At 47.6% G+C, this 14,886-nt stretch overlaps 2 protein-coding genes across 4 annotated transcripts in view; one reads left to right on the top strand and one right to left on the bottom strand.

The window, feature by feature from the left end:
- Positions 1-14,886, top strand: part of SLC31A2 (solute carrier family 31 member 2) — a 287,433-nt gene that overhangs the window by 4,934 nt on the left and 267,613 nt on the right. For 2 of the 3 annotated variants that reach the window (XR_014215884.1, XR_014215885.1), the window contains exons 2-4: positions 3,312-3,378; positions 5,676-5,868; positions 6,867-7,381. Coding sequence is in view for 1 of the 3 variants with exons in the window: in XM_082209031.1 (XP_082065157.1) it covers positions 3,312-3,378; positions 5,676-5,868; positions 6,867-7,035 (429 nt within the window). In the remaining 2 variants the exon portion in view is untranslated. Of the gene's footprint in view, positions 1-3,311; positions 3,379-5,675; positions 5,869-6,866; positions 11,659-14,886 lie in introns of those variants that run through there. The other variant, XM_082209031.1, reaches the window with a different exon arrangement.
- Positions 10,643-14,886, bottom strand: part of NIBAN2 (niban apoptosis regulator 2) — a 100,605-nt gene continuing 96,361 nt past the window's right edge. Inside the window, exon 14 of the mRNA XM_082208880.1 lies at positions 10,643-14,440. Coding sequence (XP_082065006.1) covers positions 13,701-14,440 — 740 coding nt within the window. The 3' untranslated portion in view covers positions 10,643-13,700. The remainder of the gene's footprint in view (positions 14,441-14,886) is intronic.

The following is a 14,886-nucleotide window of genomic DNA, read 5'->3' as shown; positions in this document are numbered from 1 at the left end:
GTAGAAATAATAAATTATTATTATTATAAATGTTTTTGGACCCCATCTACCCCCAGCCAGCAAGCTCAGTAGTCAAGGGTTATGGGAGCTGGAGTCCAGAGACATCTGGAGACCTAAGGCTGAAAAACACTGATCTAACCCATTTTCTTCTCTGGCTGGCAGTGGCTCTCCAGAACTTGAGCAGGGATGGGACCCAAATACGCCATCCACTCCATAGGCTTTTGCAACTGACCCTGAGAATCTGCCTCTTAGGAAATCAGCTTTTGCATAATACAGTTTTGGTTCTCCTCTCACATTCTCAGTTTTGCATGTTTCAAGAGAGATTCAACTTGAAGTGAACAATTTCTGTTCAAAGATCCGACACAGGTGTGGAATTTGGCACCAAGAAACTGGTGCTGCCCGGAATTCACTGACCCTGTGAATGAGGGATTTGCAAAGACGCTGACCCTGTTTTTGACCATACCATAATAGAGCTTCCACATTAATAAGCAAAACAGAGACCCAACAATTAGTTGGAATAAGATGACAGATAATCATAGGTTGGGATGATGAAAATGGCACATGATAAAGAACTTCCTTGTACAGAATCAAACCAGTGGTACAGGTTGTCAAATATAGCCTATGTTACAGGTTGAGTCGCCCTGACACCTGTGGTAAATTACATATACACACAGAGAGAGAGACACACACACACAAGGTCTGTGACTGACTGGTCATCTGGAGGTTCCAGGGATCAAACTAGGAGCTTCTGGGTTCAGAGCCTACATTGGCTCCCAGTACATTTCCGAGCACAATTCAAAGTGTTGGTGCTGACCTTTAAAACCCTAAATGGCCTTGGCCCAGTATACCTGAAGGAGCATCTCCACCCACATCGTTCTACCCGGACACTGTGGTCCAGTGCCAAGGGCCTTCTGGTGGTTCCTTCGCTGCGAGAAGCCAAGCTACAGGGAACCAGGCAGAGGGCCTTCTCGGTAGTGGCGCCCGCCCTGTGGAACGCCGTCCCATCAGATGTCAAAGAGATAAACAACTACCTGACATTTAGAAGACATCTGAAGGCAGCCCTGTTTAGGGAAGTTTTTAATGTGTGACATTTTAATGTATTTTTAATCTTCATTGGAAGCCGCCCAGAGTGGCTAGGGAGACCCAGCCAGATGGGTGGGGTAACAATAATAAATTATTATTATTATTATTATTATTATTATTATTATTATTCCACCAAGCTCCTAACCCTAAAACGTATTTAGTTCTAGCTCCTATCAGTACCAGCCACACCTCAGTAGAGTAAAATAGTGAATGACTATAGAGCCATGGGAGATCTGGGAAGCAGACGTCACTCCATCAGCTCTGCTATGACAGGCCAAGTCCATCAGGCCTCCTCTCACCTCAGCTGCCATTCCACCAGACCAGGAGCGATGGGAAGCAGGGCTCATTTCATTAACTTTGTCAGAGGCCCTGCTCCACCAGGCACCTCCTGCCCCTCTTGGTCAATATAGGAACAACAATTTAGAAACTTGTGCCTGAGTTTTGTTTTTCCTCTTCCTTCCCTTCCCTTTTCCCTTGTGGGTGTAAGCCTTGTCGGGAAGAACTGCCTTGTTTTGATTGTGTGTAAGCTGCTCTGGGAGCCTTTCTGGCAGAACAGCAGGGTGCAAATACTCTCAATAAATATAGAATGCAAGCCCTTATCACACGTTCTATGTACAGTGGTACCTCGCTAGACGAATGCGTCGCAAGACAAAAAAACTCGCTAGACGAAAGGGTTTTTTTGTTTTTTGAGCTGCTTCGCAAGACGATTTTCCCTATGGGCTTGCTTCGCAAGACGGAAACGTCTTGCAAGTTTGTTTCCTTTTTCTTAACACCATTAATACAGTTGCGACTTGACTTCGAGGAGCAACTCATAGAACGCGGTGTGGTAGCCTTTTTTGAGGTTTTTTAAAGACTTTGGTGATTTTTGAAGCTTTTCCAAAACTTCCCCGACACTGTGCTTCGCAAGACGAAAAAAATCGCAAGACGACAAAACTTGCGGAACGAATCTTGCGAGGCACCACTGAGGGGGCACTTCTGGGGTGTATGGGGTGTTAGGGGAGGGGCAGTACCTCTGGTGGAAGCTTCCAGCATGCAATAGTGGGCACACCTTGGGGATGGCTTCCCTTGGCCGGGTAAACCAGGCGAGGGTAGCTGCTGGGTCTCAAACCCTCAGTGAGTGAAGGGCTTCCCCTGCATGCAAAGACAGACTCCGGCAAATGGTGCAGCTGAGACCAAGATTGGGTCCAGCGGTCAAGACAGGGGTTTATGCATGTGCTGTAGAGGGAAGTGACAAAATTTGGGGCAGCAACCCGGCATGCAGTTCTTTCCTGCCATTTTCACAGGGGAAAAGTTGGGGTGTGGCAACACTGTCCAATGATGTTAGATGTTGTGCTGCACTGTGCCCGCTGGTGTGAATTAAATTTAACATGGCATGCTGGTATATCAGTCAACACCACCCCCGCCCCCCCCCCCCGATAACACAACAGGTACTACTGCAGTTTGAAAAGAAGATCAGAAAATGGGACAGGAGAACTTACACACTGTTCCTCATGTCATGTACTTTTGGTCCTGGTGTTGCCCTTGTAGGACTCAGAAAGGAGGAGGGTGGGGGAAGCACTAGAATTAGTGGGCACCACCTCTCATTGGCCCTGGCACTACCTGCTCTTGGGTTCTTTGCTTTCTGCCCTACCAGTCCCAGTGGATCAATTTGCGTCAACCTGGTGCCTTCCAGATCTGTTCAACTACACCTCCAACTGTCCCAGCAATGAACAGTCATGATTGCTGGGGCTGATGGGATGTTGGCAGGGCAGCAGATTAGTGGAGGCTGTTCAAGATCTTGCATAAGCCTGCCCTGGATTTAGGTAATTAGATTTGGGGCTCTGGCTTATTAAACTGGCCTATCAACCAGGAACCTAGTAGGGCTACTTTACATATACTAGGGTAAATTGTGCATAAATGTGTGTGTGTGTGTGTGAAGATAATATGCAAAACAAAGTGTATCAGGAGAAGTTTGCACTAACATGTTGGTGAATTATCATGAGCACTTAAAAAAGAATTGCACGCTGACGTGGAATTGTGGAGAAATGAAATTAAGACCGGATAAGTGAGAAACTGAAATTGACAGATTCATTGACCCCTAATTCTGGAGGTAAAGGAGAAATTAGTGGATTGAATTGGACAGAGGAGAAACTGAGATTGGCCCCACCCTTGGTCCACAGCTAGCCCCAGAAACCTTGGCAGTGTTTCCTCTTTGTTAATTCTTCCTCCTTCCCATCCATCCTCTACAGATGTTTTTCTATTTCTCGGACAAAGTGGTCCTTCTTTTTGACTTCTGGAAAACACACACCCCAGCAGGTAAGAAAATAGCCTTATCTCTTAAGTAAATTTGAGCTGCTGAGGCAAACAAGAAAAGTCCTTGAGGATGAGGGAAGATTATAAGGAAACCTTAGCCTCAGAAACAAAGATGACAAAGCTTGCTCTGTGCCATGCATAAGACTTCCCTAGGCAACTGACTCCCTAGAATGCTTGGCTTCGTAATAGTTTTGAGGGCCAAGAAGGAAGAAGTCAAACAAACGTAACACAGGATTTATCCATACTGTACTTAGTTTTTACCCTACTCTTTCCAGACACAGGCTTGCACTTTAAAATTCTTGTATCTGAGCACTCTTTGCCCTGGAGCTTCCCCTGCAAAAAACTACTCTTTAGTGCTCAATTGGAGCAAAAGGTGATTCTGCTTTTCCAGAGATTGCTGTTTGCTTATAAAGATTGGGGTTTTGTAGGGAAAGCTCTGGAGCAAAAAAAGGGGGCCACTTGGACACAGAGTTTTAATACTCTGCTGTGCATGGAAAGAGCAGTGGAAAGGTCAGTGTGGAAAAGCCCATAGAAGACCAATTGTCCATAATATATCAGCCGTGGCTCAGTGGCAGAGCATCTGCTTTGCATGTAGGAGGTTATGGGTTCGATCCCCAGCATCTCCAGGTAGAGTTGGGAGAGACATTACCTAACTACATGGACCATTGGTGTGACTTGGTATAAGATAGCTTACTCTCCAGTCTCGTCTCTGTCATGCATGGTGTGGTAAAAGAATGGGGAGTTTGTGAGGACTGCAGCTCCCTTCAGGGGCAGAGAAGGTGGTTAAGGAGAACTTCCTCCATGCCAAGGGTACGGAACCTGCTGCTTTCCAAATGATGCCGAACTACAAATCCCACAATTCCTGACTACGGACCATTGTGGACTTTGTGCAAGGACATCTGGATGCTAATTCAGGGATTGTTGGATATATGTGAAAGGTAGAATAGGTCTGGAAGAGACTCAACCTTCACCCCACCTCCCCAAATAAAAGTTTAAGAACCCCTCCCCCCCCCCCGCTTTTACGCACAACAGTTAAAAAAAAGATCAAAAGCATACAGACACAGAGTTAAGGGAGGATGGACACAGGCACATGAGTGAATTATGTAATTTACATGAACACACACACAGAGCACATGCCTTTTGGACAAGGATATGTGGCGGGTGGCGCTGTGGGTAAAAGCCTCAGCGCCTAGGGCTTGCCGATCGAAAGGTCGGCGGTTCGAATCCCCGCGGCGGGGTGCGCTCCCGTTGTTAGGTCCTAGCGCCTGCCAACCTAGCAGTTCGAAAGCACCCCCGGGTGCAAGTAGATAAATAGGTACCGCTTAGCAGCGGGAAGGTAAACGGCGTTCCGTGTGCTGCGCTGGCTCGCCAGATGCAGCTTTGTCACGCTGGCCACGTGACCCGGAAGTGTCTCCGGACAGCGCTGGCCCCCGGCCTATAGATGTGAGATGGGCACACAAACCCCAGAGTCTGTCAAGACTGGCCCGTTCGGGCAGGGGTACCTTTACCTTTACCTTTATAATTGTTGAGGCTCTGGTAGGTTTCTTGAGATCATATCTAGCTCCCTACAGATGAGCAAAATATAACAAAATATAAAAATATTACAAAATATAAAATAGAACCTTAAAATTGTTGATTAAAAACAGGTATGTAAAAACGTTTGAAAGATGGATAGCAAAAGCAATGCTGCACTTGCTTCTTGAAAATTTGACATTGTAATCCTACACATGTCTACACCTGGGATTAAGTCCCACTGAGTTCTATAGGTCTTACTCCTAGAAAAGTGAGTGGAAGTTTGCTGCCTGAATCTCCTTCATTTCCTCTCACTCTGGAAGTCTTATTGAGCCTCCTGCAGCTTAGTGTTGTTTTGATAAAGAGGGTATTTATAATAATGAATGATCTTTTGATATGAGCAGGTGCTGATGTAACTGTTTTGGATATCATTACCATGCTTGCCTCTTAATAGTTGTATTATCAGCGTATTATCAGTACACCATTATCTTTATTGCATTTTAATATTTCAGCTGTGCCACAGACTGCTAAAAGTGCATATAAAATGAATACTCCTTGATTTTCCCCTCCCAGAAGTAAGCTTATCTTAACACACACATGGGCTAGAAACTTGCACTCTTAAAAAACCCCAAAACGCCCCCCAAAGATAAGGTTTGCAGGAAATGGAATCCTGCAGTTGAATTATGCAGTCTGTAGTCACACAGAGGTTTAGGAATGGTTGTGTACAAATATATTTTTACACCCACCCACCCCGGCTCCAACCATAAATCTGTTTTTTTACCCAACAGGGATGGTGTTCTCAGTACTGGTGATCATGCTGCTTGCGGTGTTGTACGAATTCATAAAAGCTGGCAAGGCGAAAGTGCTTCAGTACACAATGCCGCCATCCATTGCCTCCAGCATCAGCCAGGAGACCTTGAGAGAGCCAGAAAGGGCATCTATTAACACGGGCCTGGAACAGCTAAGCAGCTCCCCAAAGAAGTAAAAAAAATGGGGTGGGGTGGGGAAGCAAACAGCAATCTGCAGAAAACCTGTATTGACGTTTGCTCTGATTCCGCTTTAAAGGGCGGTGTCAGAGCTGCTTCCAGATCCTAGCTCACAGAGGATCACGCTAGCCAGCGATCACTTTGTAAAAGTCTTTATTGAGTTACAGTTTCCATTCTCAAGCTGCTGCGTGCAACTCTACGTCTTATGGGTTAGACCGGCGAAGCTCCGTCTGAGTCTCCGCCCCCTGTACACCAACTTAATACCCTAGCCTTACTCCACCTTTTCCTCCTGACCGTTCTTCTCTGGGTCCCTCTGCCCCCCGTGGTCTCTTCCTTCCGGGACGCTTCTGACGCTGACCCCCCGGACCCTTCTGTCTCCTTGCGTCGGGCTTTAGGACCTGGCTCCCTTTCCGGGCTGCTTACTGCGCCACCTTCCTGTGCATTTGAACTTGGCGCGCGCGCCCAACCTTCCACTCTCCGCCTGACCGTTTCTTCGCTCCCCGATGGAGGTGTGGCCACTCCTGACTCATGCCCTCCCTCCTGCTGCGAGCTGCCAGAGCTCGGTACCTGGCGCCCTTCCTCTCCACTGCGTTCTGCTGGTGATGCTGGCCCCGATTTCCAACTGCTGCTCTCTGAGCCCCCTCTGGACCCTTCTTCCTGGGGTGTCCCCCTAGGCTCCCCCCTTGCTCTGGCTACTGGCGCCCCTTCCTGTGAATCTTCTGATTCACTGGAAAGACTCGGAGATCTCGGGTCGTCGTCATCACTCATCTTTTCTTCTGCCTCCTCCCCTTCGCTCTCTGTTTCCTCCCTTGCCCTCGCCTCTGCTCCTGAACCCCTGACAGGCGGGTTTTCATGGGAAAAGCTCTGGAGGGGAGGGGCAGGGAAAGTGCGTTCAGACACAGAGCTTTAAAGTGCAGACTGTGCCTGGAAAGCGTGGAGGGAAGTTAAGTGTAGATAAGCCCTGACATTTGTTTCTCTTTCCTTTTGGAAAAGTTGGTTTTCATGGCACGTCGTCCAGACCCTGCTCCATGTGGTCCAAGTGGTCCTCGGTTACCTGGTGATGCTGGCGGTGATGTCTTACAACACGTGGATCTTCCTGGGAGTGATTGCGGGCTCTGCCATTGGCTACTACATAGCATACCCACTGCTCAGTCCCAGATAGCAGCACTGGCATCAGCGCAGGAAGATGGTTTAACAGTGCTGATTAACTGGAGACTCCTGCCTTGGGAACAGATCTGTGGTGCTTGGAATACTGAACTGGGTAAACAGGAGTCACCCTGTTGTAGTTCCAAGATCCTTTCCCCTGCTCCCCATCCTCTGACTTCCACAGGCAGGGCATTTAAACCTTCTACCTTTTTGAGAATGACTTTTTGTCCTTTCACTGGAATTTATTTGTAACTGCCTTTACTAAGTGCCTTGGAACAAATGCTCAGTAGCTAGAACTGAGATGTTTTGCTTTTTAACCTCAGGATGTGTAACAGTGGTACCTCGGGTTACAGACGCTTCAGGTTACAGACTCCGCTAACCCAGAAATAGTACCTCGGGTTAAGAACTTTGCTTCAGGATGAGAACAGAAATTGTGCTCTGGCGGCACGGCAGCAGCAGGAGGCCCCATTAGCTGGTACCTCAGGTTAAGAACAGTTTCATGTTAAGAACAGACCTCTGGAACGAATTAAGTTCTTAACCCGAGGTACCACTGTAGTCAGCTGAGCCTTGCACTGTCTACTCTGACTGGTAGGAACTCTTGAATGAGGTGTGGGGGCAACTTTACCAACCCCGCTACGCTCTGTCCTCTGAGGGGGTGGAACCCATGCCAACTTCATTCAAAGCACATGTTGTGCTATTCGGTTGCATTCTCTTACAGGCTTCTTAGTGTAGGAGGGCAATGGTGGAGATATATAAAATTATACTTAATGGGAAGAAAGGGGATTAGGAGGAGTGTGTCTCATAAACCTAGAACTGGGGCCATCCAATAACTCAGAATGGTGGGAGACTCTAGCATTCAGGAGGGAAGTGCTTCGTCACACAGCACATAAGTAAATAAGCTATGGGATGCATTACTGCTATAGCCATCAACTTGGGCAGCAATAAATGGCAGCTGGACAAATTTCACAGAGGATAATGTTACAGGTGCCTGCCAGTTGTGATGACTAGGTCCTACCTCTCCAACACGCCTCTGCATCCCAGTTGCTGAGGATCATGAATGGGAAAAGAGCCATTCAGCGCATATCCTGCTTACAGGATTCCCATAGGCAACTGGTTGCCCACTGCCAGTGTCACAGGCAGTATGCTTCTGAATCCCAGTTGCTGGAACCCACAGGAGGGGACAGGACTCTGGTGTTTGGGTTCTGCTTAAGGGCTTCCAATGGAAGTGTCTGGTTGGCTACTGTCAGAACAGGATGCCAGAGAATTTGGGCCACTGGTCTGACCCAGCTGCTCTTCTTTTGTCCACTGTGAGAACAAGCTGCCAGACTATATGTAAAGCCTTTGGTTTTGACCAATAGAGCTCTTACATTCCTTTATTTTTCTGGGGGTGGGGATATTGGATTCAGGGCACAAAAGGGAAGACTCTACATAATTAACATAAGGGACTCACCACCACATGGGTGAGGCTGTAAAGAGGGGGGAATCAAATGTTAGCCTCACTAATGCCTTGCAGGACTGGGTTTGGTCAATGCTTGGGGGACAGAGAGCTGCCTCATACATAGTCAGGCCATGGTAACAGTACCACTTTATTCTGCTTTGGTCAGACCACACCTGGAATACTGTGTTGGGAGGATAATGTAGACAGGATGTTTAGCAAGGATAGCCTATGTGGTGCCTTCTGGATATTGTTGGTCTGCAATTCCCATTGGCGCCCCGTCAACATGATCAGTGATCAGAGATTATGGGCGCTGTTGTCCAGCACAACTAGAGGGCGCCATTATGGCTCCAGATGCTGAACCAAGGAAAAACGTTTGTGTGGCTAAATTAAAAATGAATGTGCTATGAAATCTGATGCAAAAATCAATGACAAATAAAATATTTTACTTAACACATCTGATTTCAGAAGTTTCTTTATGGTCTTCAAATTAGGTGAAGGGTGTCTCAGGTTGTTCCTGCATGTGAAAACTACACTTTCTTCCCCAAAACTGCTTAAGCACGCTCAGCACATACCTCTGTGGATCATTCCAGACTGTTGCTACTTTTGGCTGGGATTCAATCACAAGCTGGCAAATTCAGGGCGAGCCATCAAAGGTGATCTGATGCTCTTGTACAGCATGCCCACTTGTCTTCCCAGCCCCGCCCCAGCCCAACAAAAAATGAACTTTCTGAGCTAAGGAAAGAATGGGAAAGGCAGCGCAAAGCAAGGTAATCACGTTTGTCATATGCTAGCATCTCCACAAACCAAACAGAATGGATGCCCAACAAACGGGTGGCGATGGCACACCACCTAGCACACAGAGTAGGATGAATGCAAAGCAAAGATGTTGGCTTTTTCATGGTTGGCTAGAGAGCCTATCCTAAGGGAGGGTTAAAAGTGCTTAAATTGTAGATCAGGAAAAAAAGAGTTTTGGCTGGGGGAGAATAAAAGAGGCTGGAGTTATCAGTAGTAGAGTTTGGCTGTCTGAGAGTCTTACAGGGGAGGAGGATCCTGTATCCCAGACAGCTACTGTTGGGACTCCTAAGGCCCAGGCAGCAAAGCCAATGGACATGGATGATTGTTGTAAACCACCTGGATTTTATGAATAGCAGTGGATAGATAGATAAACAGAGATTATGGGAGTTCAACAACATATGGTGGTCCATAGATTCCCCCCCCCCTCCATCCTTTGAACCAGACTCAAGTGAGGAAGAATGCAGGAGGGCCACAAGTGCATTTAGATGTGAGGGGTTATTGCATTAGTTTTCTTGATTGTAATGCCAACACATCCATCCATTTTCTAATGATCGTTTCACACTGCAGTACCCGTTGCATTATGGAACAGTGGGGGGGGGGGTTGCCAAAACACCAGCACCATGTACTAAATTTCATTCCCACCAGTGAGGGTGGTGGTGTTGGCATCCGTCTGTCTTAGGAGACAATGGAGGAGTGGCCTTTGGAGGTGAAATCAAGCTGTTCGACAGTTGCAGCGCCTGCTGTGGCTGTAGAGACCAATGCAGGACAGACAAGTTTTGTTGCAGCTGGGCAGGTGAAGGTGTCCGGTTGTGCTGCCATGACATTTCTTCTCTCGGTGCTTCTCCCAGCAGTCATTCCTCCTCTGGTCACTGCTGTGGATGCACAACCTGACGTGTCTCCAGACACTGCTGTCCTCTGCAAGGTATTCCCACACAGCAGGGCTGACATTGCCAGACTTCCTCTCACATTTGCAGACATCTTTGTAACACAGAGTTGGTCCGCCAACAACAAATGTTGCTACTTCCCCACCCTCTGTTCCCCCATGAATCCCCCCTATGAAAACAGTAGGAAAGAACCGTAGGCCAGAATACCACCCCAAATTTTGTTACTTTTCTCCCATGATTTTCTGCAAATGGATCTTTCATGCTATGTCCCATTGCTTTTCTGAAAGTAACTTTGTGTTGTGTGAAAGCTCAAAAACAATGGGGGGAATGAACAGCTTGAGAAATGTCAGGGAAATGGGAATAAAATGCAGTGTGAATACAGCCACAGTAAAATCAATTGGAGGCCTGTCTGACAAGAGGTTGTGTCCTCTCTTTTAAGCACACAAAATTTCCAAACGTATTTTTGTCAAGAGCCCAAGCGATGGGAAGGAGGAGGCAGGCTGTACTGATCTTAAATAAATCTAGATTTTATTAATAATATATAAGCCACATTTCCCCCCTCTTAAACATTTGGTATAAGTTTTGCAATAAAGTATACTGGAAGAAAAAAGGTAAAAAGATGGCAGGCTTTAGTTCCCAAGATTAAGGCACTTTTTGTTTTACGAAGAGCAGAGACAGAAAGTGAAAATGAATGGCTAAATAGGTCTCCATCCCCTCCTCCAAAAATAAAAAATAAAAAATTCTTAAAGAGACATTAAGGGAATAATGAACTAGCACTTTGAAACTGGAATGGTGCCACAACTGCAGGAAGGTGTATGTGTGTGTGTGTGTGTGCACACGCAGTGTGCATTTACATGCAAGGCTTGGATCATGGTCATTCAGTCTTCCCATCGCCCTTTGGAAAAGTTTACAATAGTTCTGCATTGATATTAAGACACTCCATTTCTAAGTCGCTAGAGCCTTTGGTGGGCTTGCTCCCTACCCACTCCCTCTAACTTTAGTGGAAGCCAGATGCCCCATTGGCCTCCACTGTTTTCATTCTAAAACGTCATTCTGTCACCACCTTAACTAAAACACATACAAATGTACCCATGTCCATTTGCTTCCCTGCCCTCCTGCACCTATAAAAGCATGTTTGATAGGTGAAAGCAACAACTTGGCCACTGGGGAAGAGGAAACGTGACAGGGAACCGGAAGGCCTCCAGGTGTTGTTTGACTGCAGTTCCCATCAACCAGTGTAGCCAGTGACTAGGGATGGTGGGAGGGCCACCAACACCTGGAGGGCCGCAGGTTCCGGATTCCTTTTCAAGAGGCCCATTCAGTGTTAGTCAACTTTGGATTACCCAGATGGTGTTGGACTACAACTCCCATCATCTCCAGCCAGCTTAGCCAACATTCAGGGATGATGGCAGCTGTAGTCCAGCAACATCCAGTGGTCCAAGACTGAGAAGCATTGTGTCCATTTAGGCTTCCACAGCTCAGCTCCTTCCTATGAAGGCAACTATACACATCAACGTTCCAACCTGTCGTTCCAAACACATTAAAAAATAGCCTTAAAGATAAACAATTATTTGGGGGCACAGAGCAAGAGGGAAACAAGAGTGGACTGATGGGGGAAAAACTTGTAATAAACCACTCTCAAATATACAACTTCTGGATATTATCTAGAACAGTCCTCCTGAGGTGGTGCTGTTCCATGGCTAAGGACTGACCACCCTATACTTTCTTGGATGACAAGCTCCTCAAATTTGATTTGCCTCATAAACTAGAGTCAGAGATACTGAGAAATGAGTGTGTAAACCCTCAGATAACAGGAAAACCCAGTGGTGCATCCAAAACTACCCTACTCAGAGCAGACTCACTGAAATGTGCCTAAGTTCACCATATTATTAATATTTATTTCACAGAATCGTAGAACTATAGAGTTGGAAGCGACCCCAAGGGTCATCTAGTCCAACCCTGTGCAATGCAGGAATCTCAGCTAAAGCATCCATGACAGATGGCCATCCAGCCTCTGCTTAAAAACCTCCAAGGAAGGAGAGCCCACCATTTCTGGAAGGAGACACCCCCACTGTCAAACAGCTCTTTCCATCAGAAAGTTCTTCCTGATGTAGGTTTGGGTCCTCTGGAGCTGGAGAAAACAAGCTTCCTCCAGCCTCCATGTGGCAGACCTTTAGGTATTTGAAGATGGCTATCATATCTCCTCTCAGTTTCACCTGTACCAGGCTTTAAATCCCCACCTTTTTCTCTGACGGAGACTCACGTCTATTAATTTCAGTGGGTCTGCCTCCAAGCAAGGACTAAGTTTCGGCACAATCCCTAGAAGCTCCAGGAGGCAATAACCACATTCCTTTTACCTACCAGGGGTAAAAAGAAAAATGGATATTTTTGTAAATCCAATATGTGCACACACACACACTTTCAATGGGACAACCCATTGCTATGGCATTCAGTTTGCATTCCCCATCCACCCAGAATCACCAATGAAGAGAACGTTCTAAAACAAAGCGGGCAAGTTCTCTTATAATTTTCCTTGCCTATAAATTGGGCACAGAGAGAGGCCTACTCTAAGTAAGATGAGTATTGGATACAAGCCACCACCATTAACATATCTACCCAGTTTCTTGCATTGGTGGTAAACCTACAAGATGTATGTTACTTGACCCCTCCCTGGGCAGGGAAGAAAACTTATTCCGTAGCTTTGTCCTCATCCACATATGTTCACTGCTTTCTGCTACACACTTCCCTCGTTCGGCCTAAACAACCGCCACATCCAGTTTCTCTAACCTTCATTTGCATCGTCATTCTCTAGCGAAAAGGGACTCGCTGGCTCTACCTACTAGGCCCTGCAGCTAATATTCCTACCCAGATCCTCAAATCTCTCCAAGTGATGGGAGTTGCAGAACTACACTAGGACATGGCTGTCAATGCTGGGGTAGAGAGGTGGAGATGCACAGGTGATGAGTTAACAGTTAAAAGAAGATGACTACCCTTAAAAAATATATAATTATCAGTGGGGCAACAAGACTGGATTAAAACACAACCAAGTTCCAAAAAAATGAAAGTGGATTGGAAGAAATGCAGAAAAGCATTTTCTATATCTGTAGTGGAGGGCAAGGAGGAGGGAAGCAGCTGTCATTCTGTTCCTGTACCCCGGACATTCCCTGGCATCCAAGGTAAAGTGTCTTTTCAGTAGAACTGGAATGGGGGAAGGAGACCCCTGATGAGCCAATTGTGAACAAAAGGTGCAAAGGAAAGGAATGTGAGGAAGCCAACCTAATTCCAGGCTTACAGAAGCCCAGAACGGTCAGCATAGTCCCAAGAGAGACAGCTAGAAGAACTGATATTATTTCTGGGGCTCCTCCATCCCATCCCCTGTGCTCCCTCCCAATACTTCTCTGGATGGATTGAGCACATGCAAATTAAGGAGGCCAAAGAACCAACTTTAGGCGCTTTGCTCTCCCCCCCACAGCGCCCCCCACAGGGTCCCCCAATTCGAGTCTGCCTTTGGCATTGACACAGCCAATAGAGGAACCCTCTTGCGTAGGAGGTGGGGCAGCTGTCCTAGAACTGAGTCTGCACCCCTTCACTGCCTTCTGTAGCCCCATGGCTGTTCTCCACAAAGGATTCCATGCTTGTCTCACAAACTGGGGTCACCTTCACTTGCACCCCCATCTCCTCCCCTGTCTCCTTATCGCTAGGCTCAAGGCAGGACCCCCCGTCGGCAGCCAGGGAAGGCGACTGGGCAGGAGATGTGGGCATGGAGTCCGTAGCCTCCTGCGCCTCCGCCTGGCACTCAGCGGGATGTTGTGGCGTTTGCTTGCCTGCCTCCCTGGTGGCTTCCTCCTCCTCCTCCCCCTCCATGTGTTTGGGGGCTACTTCACTCTTCTGGGCAATGGTGCCATTGCCCAGCTGGGAATCAGCCTTCTCCAGCGGAGCCTTGACGCAGATCTCCTTCACCAGCATCGTACGAAGGTCCTTCACACTGTCAGGGGACCCCTGCACAGGAGGGGAAGGACTGCAGTCAACCCCCTCGGGCTCCAGCTCAGCTGCACCTGGGGACCCCTCCAGGGAAGTGACCTCGTAGGGAAGGGCCTCTTCATCAACGTGGATGACAGAAACGACTTGCTTGGCCCGGCGCTGCTTCTCATCTGGCGGGTCTGAGTCCGACTGCCTGCCGAACTCCTCCTCCCAGTTGATGGGCGTTTCCTCGCCAAGCAAGTGCAGGTTGGGGTCGCTGTTGTGCATCACGATGCTGTCGCGGTACAGGTTGTGCTTCCGCTGCACAGCTGCCTCCTTCACAGCTGAAATGTGGAAAGGAAAGGAGCATGAACAGGACCACAACTGGGACAATGCATAAGGCCACATCCACACCAGGCATTTAAAGTGCAATGATACCACTTTAAGCAGTCATATCTTCCCCCCAAAGAATTATGAGAGCTGTAGTTTGTTGAAGGTGCTGAGAATTGTTAAGAGGCCCCCTAGCAGTTCGAAAGCACAAAGTGCAAGTAGATAAATACTGTATTTTTCGCCCCATAGGGCGCACTGCCCTATAGGACGCACATAGTTATTTTTTTTGGGGGGGGAAATAAAGAAAAAAAAATGTTCCCCCCCCAGGCATGGGGCTGGCGTGGGGGAAGCCCGAGCTTCCCCCAATCCCAGCCCCGAGAACAGCCTGCTATCCGCAAGCCTAGGGAGGCCAGCGGTAAGTCGCGCCGGTCTCCCCAGGCTTCGGAATGCAGGCAGCTCT

This window comes from Podarcis vaucheri, assembly GCF_965113315.1.
Source record: "Podarcis vaucheri genome assembly, chromosome: Z".
NCBI lineage: Eukaryota > Metazoa > Chordata > Lepidosauria > Squamata > Lacertidae > Podarcis > Podarcis vaucheri.
Note: the sequence above shows the minus strand (reverse complement) of the source record. Positions and strands in the feature narration are given on the sequence as shown.